General features: G+C 39.6%; 1 protein-coding gene across 7 annotated transcripts in view; it reads right to left on the reverse strand.

The window, feature by feature from the left end:
- Window positions 1-22,815, reverse strand: part of PANK1 (pantothenate kinase 1) — a 35,538-nt gene that overhangs the window by 2,049 nt on the left and 10,674 nt on the right. For 6 of the 7 annotated variants that reach the window (XM_036385416.2, XM_036385415.2, XM_036385413.2 and 3 more), the window contains 5 exons: window positions 16,799-17,151; window positions 7,918-8,171; window positions 6,225-6,401; window positions 5,706-5,829; window positions 378-503 (listed from right to left, as the gene is read on the reverse strand). In XM_036385416.2, coding sequence (XP_036241309.1) covers window positions 378-503; window positions 5,706-5,829; window positions 6,225-6,401; window positions 7,918-8,171; window positions 16,799-17,134 — 1,017 coding nt within the window. In that variant the 5' untranslated portion in view covers window positions 17,135-17,151. Of the gene's footprint in view, window positions 1-377; window positions 504-5,705; window positions 5,830-6,224; window positions 6,402-7,917; window positions 8,172-16,798; window positions 17,152-22,815 lie in introns of those variants that run through there. The other variant, XM_036385417.2, reaches the window with a different exon arrangement.

Genomic DNA, 22,815 nt, shown 5'->3' on the forward strand with positions numbered 1-22,815 from the left:
TACTGAGGCAGGGCAGTTTCCATCATGGACCTGTCTGTCCATCTGGGAGTCACCTCAAAATTATGCTTACAAAAATGAATTGTACTTGAGGTTCTCTTATACCAGCCCACACAAAGGAACATTGTTGCTTTCAGGGTCAGAAAGCAAATACAAGCAATGGACAATGTTTAACAACACATATCACAAGATCAGTGATCAAACCAAGGAGGTAACAAGTAGTATTTTCAAATGAATTCATAAACTAAATAATATTTATGCAGAACTTAGCTTGTGCATTCAATTCAAAGCAATGGCATTTCTCCCCTTTCAAGTTCACCAAAAAAAGAACTACAAGAATTTCGTACTTACAAATGGAAGTTCAACACATATTTCCTTACCTCATGTTCCAAAAAGAGAGCTTTTAGCTGTCCCTTGGACCAATAATCCATAGCATATGCTAGCACCTTCATAGAAATCATATTAATTCTGAGAAAGTTGCCAACAAACACCACCTTGTCGATATTCTGTAAAATTGAATTTGAAAAACATACCAGAAAAATTATATTCAGCTACATTATTTGCCTCATTTAACATGTACCTCTGCCTCTACTACAAAGTTAAATGGGAATTTTAGGTTACATTTAAATACTTCAAATTGAAAAGTCAAAAAATATTGCAGTTACTGACCACTAAGTAAGAGACATTGGAAGAGCAGTGAGGTGCAGAGTTTTATTCAAAAGCAAGTGAGAGGCTATTATCATAGATGATCAATATTTGTTTAAAATATCAAATAAATGTCACAACCTTCCCAACATGACTCAGATTATGAGTGTTTTGGTGGTGGTGTTTGGTTTTTTTAATTGTATATGGCTGCACTGAAGACATCTTTCTCCCGTTGCATGTTAAATGAAGCAACTTTCCAGAGATCACTATGATTATTAAATCCAGATGGAGAACCTCTGAAGGGTATCTGAGAAGAATTACATTAGAGATGAGAAGGAGCATCTTTCATTATCTATTATCAGGAGTGTGACTCCATTTTCAAAAAGCAAGCGAAATAGGGACAACATAATAATACTTGATATGTATGGCATTCCTTTGTTTCAAAGCTCATTTGAACTCAGTTTTCACAGGAAATTAAGATTTTTTGAACCATCAGCACTAGGCTGCCAATAAGAAAGCCACAGACCGTCCTTACTTGTATGTACACCACTGCAGAGAGCAGTGGTTCTGTGTGGTGTCTAAACAATGTCCCTATCTATCTTGCCAAGCCCAGTTCTGCCTCTTATGCACAAAATTTCACTTGCATTTTGCATTGGAGTACCAGATGATGTTCACCAGACACTAGAATTGGTCTAGAAGATTCAGTGGGAGACCACATCCTGGAGATAAAAGCTTTTACAGGAGTCCTGAAGAGCCCTAGGAATGTATCTTCAAGAGTCTTCTGCAGAAGTTTGCCAGAAAGGCTGCACAGGGACTAGAATTAGCAAGGGTTACCCCTCTGCATTGATCCAGCTCTGTAAAGCCCAGCACTTGGCTCTGCAGCAATTCCTGTGCTGCAGCCACAGCCGGGCCATGCCCAGGACTGTGCCTGTGTCACAGCCCAGGGGACACCCTCACTGGAGTGGCCTGTGCTGCAGAGCCCAGGGGACACCCTCACTGGAGTGGCCTGTGCTGCAGAGCCCAGGGGACACCCTCACTGGAGTGGCCTGTGTCACAGCCCAGGGGACATCCTCACTGGAGTGGCCTGTGCTGCAGAGCCCAGGGGACATCCTCACTGGAGTGGCCTGTGTCACAGCCCAGGGGACACCCTCACTGGAGTGGCCTGTGTCACAGCCCAGGGGACATCCTCACTGGAGTGGCCTGTGCTGCAGAGCCCAGGGGACACCCTCACTGGAGTGGCCTGTGCCACAGCCCAGGGGACATCCTCACTGGAGTGGCCTGTGTCACAGCCCAGGGGACACCCTCACTGGAGTGGCCTGTGTCACAGCCCAGGGGACACCCTCACTGGAGTGGCCTGTGTCACAGCCCAGGGGACACCCTCACTGGAGTGGCCTGTGCTGCACAGCCCAGGGGACATCCTCACTGGAGTGGCCTGTGTCACAGCCCAGGGGACACCCTCACTGGAGTGGCCTGTGTCACAGCCCAGGGGACACCCTCACTGGAGTGGCCTGTGCTGCACAGCCCATCCCCAGACAGCAGAGCTCCTTCACTGGTGTGCGCTGCCTGAGCGAGGGCCAGCCCTGACTGCCCTCAAACCAAACACAGCAACACAAACTTTACTGAAACCATTCCCCTGCAGTCATCTGTCTCCTCAGACTCTGCAGCCACTTCAGCATGCATTGATACTCAGGAATTTATGAATGAAAAAAAGAACTTCTTAAATTTCAAACTGCTGCTATGGAACATGGTCAAGAGCACCCTGCACCCTTGGCTAAAGCAGTTTTGTCTCTGAAGCAACTTCAGACAAAGGAGGGACAAATACACAACTAATTTCCTGTAATGCCATAGCATAAAACTCATTAGAATCTACATTTCAATTTCACATGCATATGATTTTTTCTGAATATAAAAACAAAGCTACTGCTAGCAGAAGCAATACCTAACACAGAGTATAAAAATTACTGCAAATTTTGAATCTAAAAGTACTAGTCATATCTACTAGAATAACAGTGTAGACCAACATGAAAATTTCAATTTTGTTTCAAATGTTCCTTGAGTTGACAAGGTGAAAAACTGTATTAATAATATAAACTTTCCTAAATTTCTGATCTGAACTAAAAACAAGTTTAGCGTTTTTCAGAAGCTGAAATGCTACTCTTAAGGGAGTTCTGTCAATTTAATTTTCAATTGTCCACTGCTGAAACTTTCAAAGCTGAAAGACAGAAATCTTAAACTGCTGAAGAGATGATGGTGACATGCTAATTTAAGCTAATCAAATTACAGCAGCCTGGAAAAGACATGCACTCTTTCACTCTGTGGGGTCTTGTCAAATTGTTCAACTACCCTGCAGCAGAAAGCTATAGTATAACTTCACTATAGCATATTCAGATTATTTACCAATATAATTGAATAGGGAAATCTATATCAATAACACAATAAAAAACCTGCACATATTTTTGCAAGGCAGCTTGTTCAGATGCAAACTTACATGTTCTGTGAGTAAGGAAAGTATAAACCAGGAGATCAGTTTCCTTTATGCAGCTCTGCTGTGCCTAGGACAGGCCATTTCAAAGGGTCTGTGGCCAAATGGTTCCAGACTATGGAATTTTTCTACCCCATTGCCAACTTTGTGCAAGCAATTCTGCTTTGAAGTTTTGCAGACAGAATATTTCATTTATTCCCCAGCCTCATTTTTCCTGCACATATGCAAGTCATTTTCAACACAATATTAAAGCTGCAATCATTGGGAAAAACTTATCAGAAGTCATGCTTCAGGGCATAAATTGATTCTGTCAACCTAAAAGCGAGCTTTACCATAACCCTAATCTAATACATACCAGCTCCACAAAAGAATATCATATTCAACTATTTATTTAGCTCTTATTTGAGGATTTGATTCATCAGGCTTGCTGTAAGTAAGAGCCATGTCTCCCAAAGGCAATTTAGGTGTCTAGATTATTTAGCAGAGTGATAGCATTAGGTTTTTTTCCCCAAGAGCAAGCTATCTGAAGATTAGCTAACTTGAAATGATACTGCATGTTTTTCTTTTTAATAGTATGTAAAGCAACTAAATGAAGTTTTCATTCTCTGAAACTACAAAATCATTTACTTCAGGTGCTGGAGAAATTCTGCTTTGACACTGTGAAATGAAGAATATTTAACACATCAATTCACATTCCTCCACCAAATTCTATGGATCACATCAGTTTTTAAGAGGCCTGCCCCCAGAACAAAGATGGTAGGAACTTTTTCACAGTGACTCAGAAGCATTAGTTTCATTAGCAGCCTGTCTCCTCCTCTGTGGTTCCCTGCTGCAACTCTCCATGCTTTGATAGCCCTGTACAATGCTGCTTGAACTCCATGCCACAAGGCAACACTGTAAAGAAGCTGAAAGCAAAGAGAACACTGAAAGACTGAGAATCATCCTGACTGAAAGAGTCAAATTGTCAAGAAAAAAAAAAAAGGAAGCCTGTAGCCACTTTTCACAATGAAGGAAGGTTACCAGTGGCATTTGATAGGGGCATACACTGCAACTTGGGCAGTCCTCAGGTCCTCCAGAGAGGAATATGAGCAAAAAACATAACAATGGCATACTAAATCAAAAGAAAACAAAAAATGAACAGCATAGCAGTGCTGAAGATACTTATATCCCATGATTGAGGGAAAAATGGCAGATGAAGTTTAAATTTAAAAAGTGAAATGACACAACTGAAAGGGGGAAAGATGCTTGATTATGCAGACACAATGATAGGGGCTCCTAATTAGCCACTTTTAAGATTATACCATGGAGGGGCTGTTGATGATTTCTTAGAAATGAGTTGCATGCTCACAAAAATTAAATATTATGAACTGTTAGTAAAGGAGGTGTGAACACAAAATTTATCCATATGCCATCACTTAAATTCATTGAGCAACAACACTCTGAATATCATATGAAGATCTGATAATTCAATCTTAAAATTACAACCATAAAAAGATTTAAAAGACAAAATGAAGCATCATATAGAATAGTGTATTCTCTTTTATTAGGTAAGGAGACTTAAGTATTAGGACCTTTTGTCTTGAAAAGACCAAGAGGGAAAAGTATCAAAGGTTGATTGAAAATCAAATCAAACCCCACACCCACAAAAAGCACTAGTAATTAATTATTTACTATTTCTGATAAAGCCATAAGCTAGATGGGACCCAATAAAGTGATTAGATGGCAGTTTGGTGAGTTTCTTGGATTTGTTTTGATCAATTTTTCTGGCTCTGTGTGTAGTTGATTAAAAACATAAAAGGGGCAGCAATTATTTCTACCAACAGAATGCTGTGCAGCTAAAACATCTACATATTTTAAAAAATTCTATAAATTCATTATCTGCTCAGAGCAGATGAAAGGTATTAGTTACCACATAATGGTAAAGGATGAAATCTGCAAATAAAAGCTCAGGCCTGAATGTTTGGGTGGGGTTTGTGTTTGTTTCTGGTTTTTTTTGTAGCTGCTGGAAGATGTAGTGTATGGATGGAACAATCCATCCCTATTTATCATGCCTAATGAAAAGAATCTAATAAGCATCTGATAGGAGTCTCAGAAGGAAAATGAACTGCATTTTTCTTTTTATCTGACACAATGCAATGGAACTTGCATCTATCCAAACATTTAACACAATACACAATTTCAACCCATCCTGCTATGGAAATAATCCAAGCAAAATAGTATTCAAAATAAATTCCATTTTGCTGTAGTAAAACCTGTAAATGACTACAAAGTAACAGAGTAATAATTAGTATTAAAAACATGTTAGTATCTATGTATTACAGCTTGAGAACAAGTGAACACTCCGGGCTGAAACTCAATGCCTCAGAGATCTCTATGGACAATTTTTCTCCCCTCTTCTGTAGCTTTGAAGCTTGAACAGCCTTACACTTTGCACCAAAGCATACATATAACAAGCCACAAGGGTTATGCATATTTACCAAAGCCAGTGACACATCTACTATGTCAGCAATTTGCATTTTTGCATCCTGATAATCTCACTATGTTGTTTCTAAAGATTTCAAGCTCATGGTAAATAACTTACCTCGTTCAGTGCACACATGCGAGCAATAGAACCTATGTTGTTGGTGATGGTGACCAAAGTAGCTCTGGCCAAGTCCTCTTTACTGATGGAATCTCTCTTTTCTTTACTCATCATATGACCAAAGCTGTGTGAGGAAAATCATGTCTTTTAAAATGAGACATACAGGAGTGATCAAAGCCCTTAAAATTTTATCATTTAGCAAGCTTTGCTTGGATTTGAGAACCATTCATTTGTGATTTGAAATGTGAAAAGGGATCTCATTAGAAAGGCAGAACAATGACTAAGGACACTTCTAAAATAACTGTAATTTAAATCGAAGCAAACTGTATGAGGCATTACTTACAGCTGTTTAAAAAAAAAAGAGCAAGAAGTAGGTGAGAGATCAAAGGACAACCCCCATGACCCATGGAGTGACATTTCCACATGGACACAGTGCATAGCCCAGGGATGATGCACTCAGTGTAGCATGCACAGGAAGTTTCCAAGGGCCTGCTTACAAACAGCCCAGTTAACACACACCTGGAGGCTACAGCAGAGCCCTGAAGGCCAAAGCGCTCGTAGTCCCCTCCGTAGATGTCCTTCACCAGCTTGTCCACGTTGGTGCTGTCTCCTTTTGCAGCCATTTCCAGCGCTTCTTCAAACGTCTCGCAGCCAGTGAGCAAACAGCACAGCCCCAGGAATGTTCCTCCTCCAAGGCTGCAAAAGCACAGTCCCTTCAGCCCAGCAGCTTGAACCAGCTTTCACCACAACCCTTCAGAGTGCCATGTGCAATAATGCTGCACACAGGTGCCAGCTGCATCTCACAACCCCTCCCTCAAGGAGGGAACATGGACACTCTGCAATGAGTTCCTATTTAACACAAGTGTGGTCTTAACTGAACTATCTTTGAGTCTTTAATCCTTGAATAGGAGAATTATACTAAAGGGTTAGCTAAGAATAAGGTCCAATCCAACACCTCAGATATCACTTTGCTATTTGTAGCACTCTAACAAGTTTTCTGCACAAGAATAATTAACCAGCAGAGCACTCAAATGACTGAGGAAAGAATGAACAGTGAACAAAGGTAAATCAGTGACGGCTGGCAGCCAAGACAGACCTTGTCCCCCTAGCCAATGGCAGAAAGCATTCTGGTTGGCTTCTTTTCAAAGTAAGCCCAGCATCAGCCCTGACTGTTCTTTCCCTGAAAGAACTCTGAGCAAGGAGCACTCACTTGAATATTTTCTAAAGGCTCAGTACAATATTTACTGACTACATAAAATTAGCAGGGATTATTTAACTGCATAACATGTTGCTAAGCCATTAAAGCTCTACTTTGAACTTTTCAGTCTTACAGACATGAACTTCAACTTAGTAATCTCTACATCCTTCCTCATTCTTTCTTGGCCACTGACAAAGCTTATTTGCAGTGACAGAGACTGCAGCCACTGAAAACAAGGGGATCAGTGAGACACCACACTTTTTTCACCTGCATGAAAAAAGCACATAGGTCACTGTTTAGTCCATGCTCTTGGATTATTGGGTTTTTCAGAACACATCTCACAGAACTGTAGTATACTCAGTATTTGAACAGTAGAAAGCTATGCACACCAGCCACAAGACAGTATTGATTTCATCACCTATAACAAGTCAACCACACACTGCAGTCATGTTTTTCCTTCCACAGTGGAAAGGATTAGAAGCATGTCTACCAAAGATACAAAATTTCTGTGCTTGAAAAAGACCCAGAACTGCAAGAAATCCAATGCCTCCCACTTGTATCCATCCGTACTGCAGATAGAGAAATGGCTCACGGCTACTGTTGTGGCAAGGGTATGGCCTAGGTAAGGCAATAGAAGGTACATAATCACATCATGTGCAGTATACAGGAGAAACTTTCATGTGTATCATGCACCAAAAAACAGAATGCAGGGAAGAGAAGACTCATTTGCTGGGACAGTTTTATTTTGGTAATTCACAGCGAGAGATGGGAAATAGGTAAGAACACCAACAAGAGATTAAGGCAGGTCTAAAGTTGGAAAGATCAATGATTTCCCTGACATAGATTCTCTCTCTGAAGGCATCCTAGGATATCTTCAGCTTTGCTACTGTTAGGCTTTTAAAAGAAATGGGAATACATGCAACATTTGGAGCTGTAGCTACTGAGCACACTCTCTAATTCTACTTCTTCAGTTGTGAAGGAGAAAACAATTTAAAAAAACAAAAGTAAATTTACCTGGATCCTGTAACTCTTTTATAATTGTCCTTAGAATACACAGCTAGGATGCTGACCCCTGAGCCTATGTTAACCAGCAGCATAGGATATGGATTATCAAGGCAGTAAGGCTTTTTCTGGCACTGTTCAGGATCTGTAGGATTTTCAAAATAATAGCACTCTGGTTGGCCATTGAAACCAACAGAATCAACATAAAGGAGGCCCTGGATCAAACAGTCCAATTCATCCAGTTTATAGAGCTGTAGATCAGCCATCTGTAAAAGAATAACAAGAAATTAAGAAACACACATTTCCTAGCATAACACAACACTGAGAAGGACAAAAGCACTTTGTTCACTTTAATAGTAACACATTACGCTATTTAAGCAGTACAAAGTTCTAAGCATGAAGTCTGAAGTAAAAATTCACTATCTGCCTGACAACAGGTACCTCCCAAAACCATGATGTGCTACACCATAATGCCATCTAGTTCCTTGGCCTTGGAGACATTCTGGGCTCTGCAAGCAGGCAGTATTTCTCCTCCTTCGTATTCTGATGCAATAAAAGTCTTCCCCCTCATTCCCAGACCAAGAGGAGCTGTGCTCTGCAGCTTTTGAGCAGTATCAGACATATGCCTACAGCAGCATTCCTCAGGATGCAAAGTGCTTTAGCTCATCATCCAACCACATTTCCCAGCAGTTTAATGAAATTTTCAATAGAATTAAGATGCTCATATTATGTAAATATGCATTAAATATACAGTGGATTTTTTTTTTGTACATATCACTAGTTATTCTGATTAATTTTTAAATTACAATGAGCACTTTAAAATGCCACATGAAAAAGAGAGGCATGACCCCTATGTTTGGTGAAAAAACATATAAAAATCCAAACAAAAAGATTGTCAGGCCCGTGCCCCCAGCAGAATATAACTTAGAGAGAAGGCAGATAACCAGTAACAAAAGCTGACAAAAGACATTCCCTCTGAGATCTCATAGGTCACCATGACTGTACTTCAACAGACATGTCTACTTGCCATAGCATTCTGTTCACTAGAATTATAAATAACATCCCTTTCTCAAAATAGGATACATTGACTGACTGTAGAAACACTCCTTTTCATTGTTAGGCAGAGGAGAAGGCAAAAAAACCCTGCAAAGATGCCCATCCAAATCCTGAGGTCATTTTCACCCTCATGCATGCAAAGCAGGTCATGACTAACTCTACTTTCTAGCAAAAAAAAAAAGAAAAGCAGAAGCAGAGTATAATGGAGTTATACAGTATACAGCTGCTTCTTCAGTATTTGCATACTGCAGGATGTTTTCATAACAGCTAATGGAGAAGATTTACATGGGTAACTATGTGCTATTTTTAATTCTGGAAGCTATACTAAGTCACTATAAACAGGGAAGATATTTCTGTAGAACAGGCATGGTCAATAGGTTACATTCTTTCAAGCTATTTAAATCTCCCCTGTTAAGACTTTGCTCTACTTGTGCACAGCTCTAGCTTGCCCTAAGTGAAAGCCATCCCACTCTTTGGGTCTGTCCTTTTGTTTTACTTGCCACTCCTCAAATTCTGTAACCAGGGAAAAGAAATAAGATCAAAAAGACCCCAAACCAGCAGTTTCAAAGACCTCAATATAGATCCAGTTATTTATAAGACAAGCGAGAGAGGTGGAAATAATTTCCTCTTGTTTCTGTCTTTCCTCCTGCAACTTCTGCAATCCTTTTTTTTTTTTTAGTTACCATATTACTACACAAATTAAAATGATAGCCATGCAGCATAAAAGACTTGAACCATTTAGCTAGCAAATAGAATAAGCATAATTAGTGAGAAAAAGTTTTTCAAGAAATGTTACAAAATTCTTAAGGGTACTTTGCAAATATTTTGGATTTAATCAATTTCTATTAGACCACAAGGAAAAGCTCCAAGATAGATACAAGACAAGGTATGATGCAAGGTATCAACATAATAAACCCTTCATGCACTGTTTATCACAATGAACATTGCATGGAATCCCCTAAGTCATCCCTCCTTACAGGATTTATTCAGTTCAACAAACATTGCACATACCTGGATGACACAAGGAAATATTCTGTACTACCCATGATCTTTCCCTAGGTTCTGTGCTGTACAGTGTCAGTTTCCTCACCTTGGTGTGTAAGTTGGATGCAGCATGAGCATACATGATCTCACACATGCACAAATGTGCAGTGAACCAGGAGCTGTGGTACAGACAAGTCATTTGCACGTTTATGGCCCCTACTGTCCAAACCCCTACTCTAATGTAACCCAAATACCCAGCCATAAGCAGCTTTTGTCTGATCCATGCTACACTTTTGCAAACAGGTAAGCACTAGCCAGAGACCTGGCAAGACACAAACAAGTAATACAAATCAGAGAAGAACACTTCTGATACCAGTACAAAATCACAGATAAATCCCTCAATTCTACACTCTCCAGTCACCTCACCAACTCAGTAAGAACAGAACAAGAGAAACTAATCAGGTTCTTTCTCAAGCACTACACATAAAGCTTTTATTAGGTCCAGCCCTCCATGTATAAAAGACACACTAAAATTTGTTCTGCTTTTTATAGCTCTGTGCTATATTTAACAGTTGATATACTGTAAGCAGAGAAGTACTATTACTGCTTTCTTTTATGTATGATATTCATAGCAGACTGAAAAACTATTTTCCTGTGTCATTGCAACAGTCTGGTTTTGATTTTTGGAATAATCAGCACAGCCATCAGTATTCTATGTCAATCCACCTTTCTTCAGAGAACCAAAAGCTCTGCAGCCCCCAGACACCCAAGGCTCCAAATAGCTTACTAAGCCAACACTGTTCTTATTTCTAAACAGAAATTAGGGCAAAGTTTCAAGAAATGTAGTAACCCAGTCTTGTACAAGAAGGCACAATTGAGCCATGGTCACAATTCTGTCCCGTTCTCTGCATACACAGCTGTGTATTTGCTCACAATGTCTCAAAGCACCAAAACTGCACTCAGAATAGAGGACCTGTAACCATTGTAACTAATTTACAAGTAGGCAAATATTTCTTCCTGCTGCCATAACCTGACCTACCACACTCTACTCACACTCAACTTTCAGCTGTTCAAACCTCTTCTCCTTAGAGGAACCAAAGTTTATGTGCAAATATGCATAACTAAAATGGAAGCTGTGTCTAGACGCACATTTTAATCGGACGTTTTTCCTACAACATTTACAAAATGCATTTGCAGGTATTTTCCAGCCCTTTACAATTCCTAACGTGAAGGCAGACAGCAAAATGGTCAACTTACCCTACTCTGCACTCCTGTAACTATATTTAGCACAGTGCCTCTCTAGAGGTTATGTTAGAAAGTTGTGCTATGAGAAGAACAACTGCAGAACAAAGTAGTATACAGGACCCTGGAGGGAAAATTTATGATGATTACAGAGGAACCACATGGACCACATTTTTTGAAGAATAATTTTTCTGCATTATAGCTAGAGTGTAGCTATTCCTCTTTTTTTTTTTTTTAAGACTGCTTTTTAAATACTGAAGAAGGGAAAAAAACACTTTAGACCTCAAGAAACTCTTCAGGACCATCAAAAAGAGTGACTTTGGACTTCAACCATGCTTGCAAGCAGGTGCAACACACCAAGAGAAAATAGCCAACATTTCCCCTTATGACCTTAGCATCACACTCCTGAAACACAGCTGATTTAAGGATACAAAAAGTCTGTTGCTACTGTGTACAGATGCTATTGCAAGAAAAATCAAAGACCATCTCTTGAACTCTTGCAAGAAGTGCTGAGAAACTGTGTTACCTGATGAAATTTAAATTTGGATTTCTTTGTTGTTTGCCTTGTTTTTTAAATAGTGTAATAGCATAACATTAAAAAAAAAAGTCTGTATTTAAGTACCAAGCAGTATAAAAAGAAAAAACATGGTACCAGCTTGTCTGTGCTTTCAAGTATGGAAGCACATATGTCAAAGACTTGGGTCCCATTTGTTTCTTATTATAGGTGAGAAAATACATCCACTTCAGCAAGGAGAACATGAAACAGCCCAGTCCTCTATAACTGAGCTGAGGGCAGCCATGACATACATGCTCTGGGGTTGAAGTCTAATGTATCACCATTGGTGTGAAGACATATTTTCAATGAAGCTCCAGCTCATGAAACATTTCACCCACTTTTACTGTATTCTGGCGAACACAGCAAAGTCTGAACCCAGATGCAGTTGCAAGTTCATTTTTCGCTTAGACTTTCAATGAGAAATATGATTTTTTTTCCCTGTAAAAAACCTGTTAGGAACATAGCATCTGGCAAGTTTTTAATTATCAATTACAACAGCCTCATTTACTATGTCATTCACTGTGGCTTTTAGGTCTGCTGGGCATTGCTCCAGTTTTTATTTCTTAGAATAGCTTACAATCTAGCTTTTCCTTCCATCTCTTCTACTTTCATAAGACTTTGCTTTCTTCATATTTTGATTATATTCACTTCAAACCCCAACCATGCTACTTTATGGAGCTGAAAATAACTACTCACATTCAAACAAAACAAAGTCTAATGCAAAAAAACTGCAATTCCAACATTCACTGAGGCAGAAGATTCACTCTCTATCAGCTTTGGGCAAAAAAAGCACTCATCAGGAATCCTCTGCAGAGCTCTGCCCCCTGGCACAGGAGCCCTAAGGATCTCTCCTCTCTCTTGGCAGGGAAGAGATGCACATTGTTTCTCCCATTCCCTCTGAAGAGGTTACTTTAGCCCATTCTCTGAATGCCTCTTTCAACTCCAGCCCAGCCCCTACAGCCTGAGCAGCTGCCTCCACCCTCCTCGGCAAGAAGATTTCTGAGTCTCACACTAACTGTGAAAGAGTTACACAGCTTACTCATCCTACAACACAGGACAGCGAGTTTATTTGTTTTAAGTCTATAAGTCATCCTCAGGCATTCAGCTCATAGCACAAAGTCAAACCTTAGAATTAGCTAATAACTGGCACAAGAAAATCACTATCCAACAGCCAGACTCACTTTTAAATAATTTTCCTTCATGGGAAGTTCAAGGTCTGAGTTTGAGTCTGTGCTGGTAAAGAGATTTCCTTCTTCCCCTGTCCCAAATGTTCTTGATTAAGTGATTGGGTGTTTTTAGCACAGATGCTACTCCCACTGAAGACAGCAATAAGAATTTCTATTAAGACAAGTCAGGTTCTGCAGGTGTCTGTTCAGGAAAGGAATACAGAGATTCCACCTTTGAGCTACTGCAATCAACAGAAATTTTATAACAGAGCAGGTTTTAATCAAAAGTCTGAATAGTCCTTCCTCCCATCATCCTGCCCATCCTTTACATCGAGTTGCTCTACAAAACTGAGTGGCAGCCTAGAAATTTATTCCTCATTACATTAACAGCAAACTTCTGTGCAAGTCATGTGCCTGTGCTATCATGGAGGAGCCACAGAGCACAGAGAGAGTCATCTCACAAACAAGTAAGCCTAAGTACTCCTTACTTTCACAGAAGTGGTTACTTGAGCATTTACAGAATACGTGAAGGGACATAGCTGGGGAAAGGAGGAAGGATTATCAGAATTAGGCTGCAGATTCATCCATGCCTTAACACCACTGTTACCTGAAAATAAAGACTGCCAGCTATAAAGACCATTCAGAGTCATTCAGAGAGGAGGTAAAAAAAGAACAAAAATGCAAGAAAAAACCCCCTAGGCTGGAAACAGTTCTTTTGGTGAATTACTTACTGATGCTCTCTTCAATGAACATTAAGTATAACCATATGGATGGTAAAATTATTTCTGTGGTCTCGTTTAATGAATAGAGTCAATTTTCCTACTTCTAGGGTGAGCACTCAGATGTTCAGAATGAGTCACATGATTTGCCAAGCTACTGACTGACAAAAGATCCAACATACTGCCAGCAATCAGCAAGCAGACCACGGAGACTTCCTCAGGTATCCACCTCTCCAACACTGCAGATCATATGAGGGAGGTGAAATAGCTAAACCTAGGTAACTTTGTAGATTTAGTTGCCTTCTTATAGAAAAGTAAACAGTCTTAAGGTAAAAGGAGTATGTCTCACCATTGTATGTCATTTTTTAATACACAAAAGCAACAGAGATGTCTAGATCAAACCTATTTAACTCATTTAGGGATTCAGAACCAGACAAAGGAACAGAGACAAGTAATAACAGGGTATTTGCCTCTCTATTTTAAGGAGAAAAATCTTCTGTGAATCTTAGAAGGCTTCCTTCCTTGGGATTTGAATGTTGTTTTGCAATGTATTGGATCTTTTTCCTAAATCTATGCAATCTTACAGTCACATTGAGAAATACTGTGAAAAGACAAGTAACTTAAAAGCATATACAAAGGAAAATAAAGGGCCAGAACAAAAGCATGTTAGCTAGATCAAATGGATTTACTAACATTTAGCTGTATTTTTAAATTAAAATAACAACATTCACAAACATACCTTAGTTTTTCCACACTGCTTCTAAGTAGCAAATAGCATATAAGGTATTTTACAACACTGAAACCTGCAGTAGCAAGATTTAGACTTGGCACATATTCTCTACTTCTAGAGGTGAATTAGTGGTCAAATACTTGAAACAGGTATTTCAGAACTTTGACAGAGCAGTCCTGAAGCTGTTGTCCAGTGTCAATTTATGCACAGCAGAATACCCTGATAGCCAGCTGCTGTTACCATCGCTAATGAAGTGTGACAATTTAAGTGCCAGTACCCAGAACACACTGCCCTTTGAGAGAGATTAAGCAAACAAACCTCCATGTAATGGATAATATTCTGCTTCTGTAATTCTCCAAGGATATTACAGTTTGAGCCAAGAAACACTTGCTATAAAGGAAGCTATGGAACTGGATAGCTGTAAGAGGTGTCCAAAGCACTCACTTTAGTGGAAGTGCACTTCACTGATAGCTTTATGCCAGAAAACTCCCAAGCCAGCCTTTATAGGGTTTGTTTTAAACTACCTACAAGTGTTGTAGCACACAGGATGTTAACAACGCTGCAGAGGTGTGGAATTTCATGCCTAAGTCAACCAGTTATTTGCTATGTGGCCTCGTATTTATGTTCAATAGTTGGCAAAACAGCCCCAACTCCTCCAGCCATGGCTTCCCCTGCTAGACTGACTATATTGCAGCTGAGATGAGACTGATCCCTCGCTGTGGATTGCACACTTACAGTCTGTAAGGCCAAAGCTACAGAGAGAAATGTTCAGCTCTGAGAGCCACCAGGTAACGTTCAGTTCTACAGCTGTGGGAGCGAGGGACATGAACTTCCTTATTAAGCAACTGTAGGTGTTATTAAACGATGCAGGAAGAATAAATTTGGAGAGACTGACCATTCCAAGGGGATAGTCAGCCTCTTCAGAAAGTCCTGAGGTGACCCTCCCATTGTCCCCAAAGAATGTGAACCACTCCCAGGATATAAGATACTCAAAAACACCTCAACTGAGGCCACACTGACTAGAACTAAGACTCACCTCCTACTCTGGTGCCAACATCCTTAAACAACACAAGGCAAACAAGTTTTTGAGGACTTAATCCTCAGTAGACTCTAACTTGTAAGGGACTTGCAGTCAGCCTAAACAGCAAGGAATCTTGCACTAGTAGCGGACTACTACACCAATTCAAAACTTGATAATCCTTCTTTGGGCATGGAAACAGTCTAATATTCACTGAAAGTGAGTGCAAAACAGCCTAACAGTTGGAATTCATATTGAGCTCTTACAGCATTCTTTATCCCCCTTAGAATCCTGGTCATATGGTATGTGAGGATATTGATGATGGGAGGGTATTTACAGAGAAAAAACCCTCTTGTACAGCAGGAATGGATGCCTGGGAGGTCAAAAGGAAGCACACAGAGCCAAGGACTGCAGTCAACAGCAGTTGGTGATTCAGTATGAGAGCTCCCTGGACAGAAGCAGAGACAGAAAAGCAGCTGTAAACTGCCATACCCAGTAGCCATCCCTCTCCCTCAAGATAAGGTCAAAAGTTAGGGACAGAAGTTCCAGACCCACCAGTCAAGTAAATCATTCACATTAGTCTTGGTGACTCTGTTCTGGGACAATCAGATTAGTATCTTTTTCACAGAAAATAAATGAAAATATGTCCCAATACAGACAGATGCGCAACAGACAACTGCCTCCTGAATGCTTTTTCTCTTCAACATGGTTTGTACAACAGCTCTTTGATGCTTCTGCACCACAACCAATTTTTGAAGAGTACTTTGGTGCAAAACTTCACATTTACATCAGATTCTGGAGTTCCCTGCAAAGGCTATTTTTAAATCTTTGGGGATCTGAGACCTACTCATCTCATGAATTGCCTTTCTTTAAATGGCACACTCACAGAGTTGAAATCAAAAGCTTGCTGGTATTAATATGTTCCCACACATTGTCTCTCCCCCATGCTCCAAGAGTCTTCCAGACTCTTGACTTCAGTCTGTTTGAAGGTTAATACAAAGGGAAGGGAACCTGAATCAAATCTCCAGCCTGTATGGTTTCATATTTGGTTTCCAAGAGATAACCAGTTTGCAAGTACCTGTAGTGTCAGGCTTCTAGGTTGTCATAACATACCCTCAGTTGATTATGAGCATCTGATCATCACAGCATCCGATCATTGTAGTCTAAAAAAACTCCACCTTTACTAAAAACATCCTGCACAGCAATACTTCAGTAGAATACCCAGCAAGTATAATACCCTTCTCTCCCCCCTCCATGTTCTCAGCAATGTCACCAATTAACAAATGTGAATTGATTCTGTTGCTCCTAATCAGTTAGGATGGACTAAAAAAAAGTTATTTTCCCAGCAAGTTTTAGTAGATGGGCTGTCATGATGTTTTTCCAAAGTACCTCCCACTGAACCCATTTGAACTGCTCACGTACCGTTCTAAAGTCTTCCTCAAACTTGTAAGCTCCACCTCCCGTGGCACAGAGTGTAGTGTGCAAGCTGGAGAAGTTCTTTTCACTGCCCATCTGTATGAACCTGTGCATGGCACAGCTGGGGAAGCGGATGAAGTGCAGGTTTCCTTTGCGTCCACACATAGTCAAATTTTTCAGTTCCAGGTGCACATCACGAATGCCAGTTTTACCATAGGCTGTATTGGAGGTCAAGTATTTCCTAATGCTTTTCAGGTTTTCCACCTCCTCCTGCTCCTCCTCTGCAGTAATGTCCTTAGGTTCAAAGTAGACCAGTTTAACCAACGTTCCACCAATATCCATTCCAAACCATGGGAATGCTAAGAACAAGGGGTTAGGGAGGAAAAAAAGAGAACGTCACTATAAATAGACAGGGTAGACAAATCACTTAAATCATTTGCTGAATGACAATTCAGTGCAGTCACAGTAGCAGTAACTATTCCTGAGAACTGGGAGTCATACCCAACTCATATGCTTTAAACACATCTCTAGGTTAAGCCTTCATAAACCCTCAGTTAAGAAAGAGAATAAGGAAAATCTCAAAATATTCTTGTCTGAAGAAGGAGGCTTTAATAATATCTTTTTACTCTTCAGTCACCACCACTTGACAGAGCACATTTACTACATTTCACCCAATCAGCACCAATGGGTGAGAAATGAAATTGTATTTCACCCAATTGGCTCCAATTCTGCTAAGACTTAAGGGGACGAGGAGGAAGAAGAAACAACAAAACAAACAGGAGAAGGAGATTTCTCAAGTCATATTCCCACTGTGTAACATCTACAATTGCCTTTCCAAGCTCAGTCAGAATTTCCACCGTCACAAGGCCATGTCTGAAGAGGAGCAATACAGAGCTCCCATTATGCTGGAGGCCTCCAGACTCCAACACACCAGAACCAGCAGCTCTGTTGGACTGCAACACTTGTATATAGCAGCCAAAAGTGAGCTGGCTTATGTTCAGTGTTTACCACTGACAGACCTGTCCTTTGAGTGCACTCTCCCTTTGCTGGTATATGTGTTCGTCTATCACATAATCATATAAGAAATGCCACTATTTGCTTCTCAGCTTGCCACAGCTGGCCTCAGTCCTCCAAAATCTTTGTTTTGGTAATAGCAGGAGAAAATTACTATGGAGAACACCCAGCAGAAGACAGTAACTGAATCAAGCTGGTCTACCTGTTCCACTTATATATCTATATATGCATACATTTGAAATAGTAAGCCAGGTAGCTTTATTAAAAGAGTAAGAATTGAGAATACAAAATCTATACACAGGTACTGCAGATGGAGGGAGCTAGCAATGTTTCTTAGAAAAATTAAATTAAGAGTACTGAGGATATGATTAACATCTAAGACACACTTCTAAAATAGCAGTCACACAGTCACCTTCCTGCTTTTCAGGGAGAATCAGGCGGACTTGCTAGAAAAATGATTCTACCAACTAGGGCATCCCAACTTAGTGTTGTTACAAACTTGAAACCATAAATACCACAGGCATAGCTAATTTTTCTGCCAGTGAACCTAAAAATAAACAACTTGGGGCAAACACTTTAATAGGCATAGGAAGTACTTCTCACACTGTCCTTCCTCATGTGATCACAGATCACAATTAAGTTACTCATCTTCAGGCTGAAAGAGGATTAGTCTTTTTTTCTTACCCTGTCTCAGCATCAGCTGGCTGAATAATTTGAAAGTCTAAATTCTCCAATTTTTAATATGCTCTCCCTGCCCAAACCAATCCTTAAATGTCAGACATTTAAAACAGTTATTTCACTTCATTGCTGTATGCCAAGAAATTGAATCAGCAGTTTCTCCTCCCAGTTCCCCATGGACAAGGCACGCATAATGCATAAACTCCAATGAAGTAGCTGTTATCTGTTGTAAGGTCTAATTTTTTCCCATGCTATGCAAGCTGCACAAAGACAGTGAAATTAAGCCTAATTTGAGGTTTATCATGCTATGCAGATACATGAGAGTTCCCTGAAATGGGAAGAATTCAAAACAAGTGTGTTTAAAACAGGCTTTATTTAAAGAAGGTAAATATGTTATGGACTAACCTGCAACTCAAACACTTGGGAAAGTACAAGGTAAATATTTATGTGAAAGCTGTCTCATCCACACTGCACAACATTGCAATGCAGTGGAGCTCAGGCTGCCAATCCCATTAGTGATTTACACAAATCTTTAATAAAGCTACTGAGAACTTTAATTACCTGTCCCACCGGAACAGTAAGTCTCCTCCTCAGATGTATCTTAACTATGCAGGCAGGAAGCTTCATTTTAAAAGCAGCATGGTTGGACTATGCAATACAGAACCAGCCTGTAGCTAAGTATAAGCCATTTTCCACTATTTTGCACTAAGGGCATAAAACCTGCTCCACTCTACCTGCACCAACATTTGTTTGAAAGCCATAGAGTAGATTTCATCTTTAAAAGAGGCAAGAAGTGTTCCATCCTCCTATCAAACACAAGCCCAGCAATAAAAGTGTTAAAGTAAGCACTAACAGCTGAGAGTTATTCATAAATGACTGCCAAGACATTTCACTTTACATCCTAACATTTTAAAGAGTTTTAACCAAGTAATTCAAAAGAATAAGTACTGTAGAAAACAACTATGAAGTTTCTTCAACTCTGCATAATTCTTGGGATAGCTACACATAATGCTTGCATTTATAAAGCGAGCAGAAATACCAGGACACTTTTTTTTAGTTGATTTTCTCTGTGAATCTAACTTCCTTTCATTTTGTTGTGAGCCAAATGGACTGCTGCAGAAAGAAAGGAACTTTGCTTTTAGAACACCAGCAGTTTTCTTCAGCACAAATAAAGAGCCCAAGATCAGACAACAAACCCAGATATTTCAGTTATGCAGAAAAACAGCTTAGTTTTCTTCTCAACTTCTAACACCAGCTCTCTGTTGGAATTACTTGCAATAATTCAACAACCATCTTGACTGGTTGACCAATCAGAAATTAAACTAAGTCTCAAAGTTTCTAACAAGTCACACTGAAATTCATATAACTTTTGCACAACTGGAGTGAGAGTAGAAACACTTCTGTATTCCAGTGATTAATTTAAAATGTATCCATTGTATCTTTTGTTACTATCAGTATGTTCCAAATCAAATGCACCACTAACCCACCATCAGTTCTTTTCCATATCTACATGAAATTCATCTCAACTGGTACCTATACCAGTTGAGATGAATTCTCAACTGGTATAGGTACCAGTTCAACCTTCAACTTTCCTGGTGCCACTGAATGTGGGGCTAATGGAAGTGTGCACACAGACTGAAGGTGCTCCTGGGGTTTGCTGCCTCTGTGAATACAGAGTAATATGATTCAGAGGCCACCAAAATTAACAGAGCCTGCCCAGGACTACAGCCAGGGGATATGAAAGAAAAGTGTTAGTGTAGATAAGTTTTCCACAGACTTGAGGGAAAATGGGGAGAAAATTGTGGAGGCTGGGTTTTTGGTTTTTTTGCTTGGTAGGTTTTTTTTGTTTGGGGGGGGGGGGTTTGGTGGTTTTTTTTGTTGGGTTTTTTTCTGGGGGGGAGGGGTGGAGTGAAGCAGTTTGAGGTTTTCCATTGATTTGTTTTAAACTGGAAGTTCAGCATTTCCTTGATGACCTGAATAAGTGTCCCTGAATTACGAAAAGACAGGAAAGCAAGGAGGGGAAAGTAAAATCCATCCCACCCACATCTCAGGCTGACCACAGTTAGTCAAAACTGTGTAATTTACTAGGAGCAGTAAAGACACCAGATATGTTGCAGAAATGTTCTTACAATGTAAAAAAATGCACTTCTAAATTAAAATTGTCTGATAAGGCGAATGAGCTGATTTCTCTTTCCAGTAGGTATGCAACATACCTATTGGATCAGTTGAATCTATAACTGTGGCAAAACCAGAACTATTCTACTGCATTGCTCCACAGCAGTAAGTCAAAAATAACACTGTAGAATCTAGTTTTAGGTCCCACAGAACCAATACAGAAAGCATTAAGATGCATCACGTGTTCTTAAAAGTCCAGCGTAAAACAAAGACTCTACTTAATATTTAAAAAATTAATTCTCTTTATGTTAATAAACTGTGCCAACTACTTAGTGGTTTGTTATCATGAGAAAAATCTGTACTAGTCCAAAATTTAGCTGCAGAAGCACGTGACAATGCAAACAGAAGGTATCTACAGCATTGCATAAGTAGGTAATCTGATGCACACCAACAGCTGTGTATCTGGGGCAAAGGTTCACTCACGAGAAATGCCGTGATACATTTTACCTAGTTTCTGCATTAACTCTGCACTATCAGGCTCTTCCTACAAGGCATTATTATATTCTGATTCCAACACCTTGTATTTTTAAAAATCTTACGCTTAACACACAATATAATGAAGGCACGTGGAAAGTAAATATCAAATCACAACATTCTCCTACAGACAAGAGCTCAGGAGAAGCAAGAATGAGAGGGAACTCCTGGGTCATCAAGTAACATTTACCCCCATTAAAGAAGATAACCAAGAGTAATCCTTTTCATACATTTAACCAACCATCACATAAGGTGAGCTGAATCTTTCTGCTCCTCAACATTCAGAAAGAGATTGTGCTTGAATCCTGCTGGTTAGAACATTCTTCTCTCTACCTGAGCCCTGGATTTATTCCTGACCAGTTTGCAGCAGTTTCTTCTCTTGCCAAAACTGTTTCAACTTACAATACCTGTATTTCCTCAAAGACAGACACAGTATTTCAATTTTTTTATCAATAATTTGAATGGTGGTATCAATACTCTGCTATCTTAGTCACAAGTATCTCAGATGAAATATCTTAGTTTCAGCTGCTTTTCTTTCTGAACACACATATGTTGAAATCCTATTATTTAATTTACATTTCATTTGCATTGTTTGACACTTTGATGATCTACGAAGTTCCTGTGTTAATTTGGTCCAGAAGACGTGAGAGAGCAAAAAACAGTAACAGGTGAAAAAAATCAAAACAACACACACATAACATAGTATTCTTACAGCTTCTGAAAGCTGATTTTTATTAAAAAAATAAAGCTATAATAGCTTACACAAATTTTTCAATTACTTCTTCCTGTTTTACACAGCTATAAAAAATAAAATGGAAGCATCTTTTTTTCCTTGAATGAAACGAGAATATGTAGCTCAAAAAATGTATTATATCTGCTTACTAATTAAAGTTTCCTCAAACCTTAAAAAGCTAGAGCTAAATCATGCACACATATCAGGTGAAGCCTTCCAGATCATCCTCAGTAGCAGAGGCATATTGAATGCCTTCCTCCTCCACCAGAAGAATGAACAGACAAAACCCAAGTTAGAACTAACCCCACAAACAGCTCAAACCCAAAAGCAGAGAGCTTTTTGTTAAAAAGGTGTGACCATCCACACAAATGGTTTATATTACCACAAACTGATTTGAAAAAGAAAACTGACACAAGCCTAATATCCCTGACAACCCATCTAGTTAAATGAAGGAAAAAAGAAAGCCAAGGCAGGATTCCCAGCAGAGGCTGTACCAGGAGTCCTCTCTCACTGCAGGCTTATCAGCAAAGCACACTGGAATCATGAGGAATCTTAGCTTCTGAGAGGGGAAAAAGACCTGTGAGCATAGAATTCTACCTCACTTTGTCAGAAAGTAAAAACAATGAAGAAAATAAGGGTTTAAAGGAATAACTGCTGCAAAAAGATAGGTTTCATTTGTTGAAATATTGGGAAATTACAATTATCTCATTAACTTCACCACCACACAAAGCAAACCCTGCAATCAATACTGTTCTCACATGCCATGTGGCAACTGCACTTCATTTTGCAATCTGTCCTTAAGAAAAGAACAAACATCTGCAAAGGTCAGGATTAAAAGCACCAAACAAACCCATAAAAATGGTACTGTGTAGTATTCACTAGAGGAGGATGCAGTGGAAAGGAATGCAGTACCAGGACAATTTGAATAATAATGTAATGAATTTTTTAA

Source organism: Molothrus ater, chromosome 8 (genome assembly GCF_012460135.2).
Source record: "Molothrus ater isolate BHLD 08-10-18 breed brown headed cowbird chromosome 8, BPBGC_Mater_1.1, whole genome shotgun sequence".
NCBI lineage: Eukaryota > Metazoa > Chordata > Aves > Passeriformes > Icteridae > Molothrus > Molothrus ater.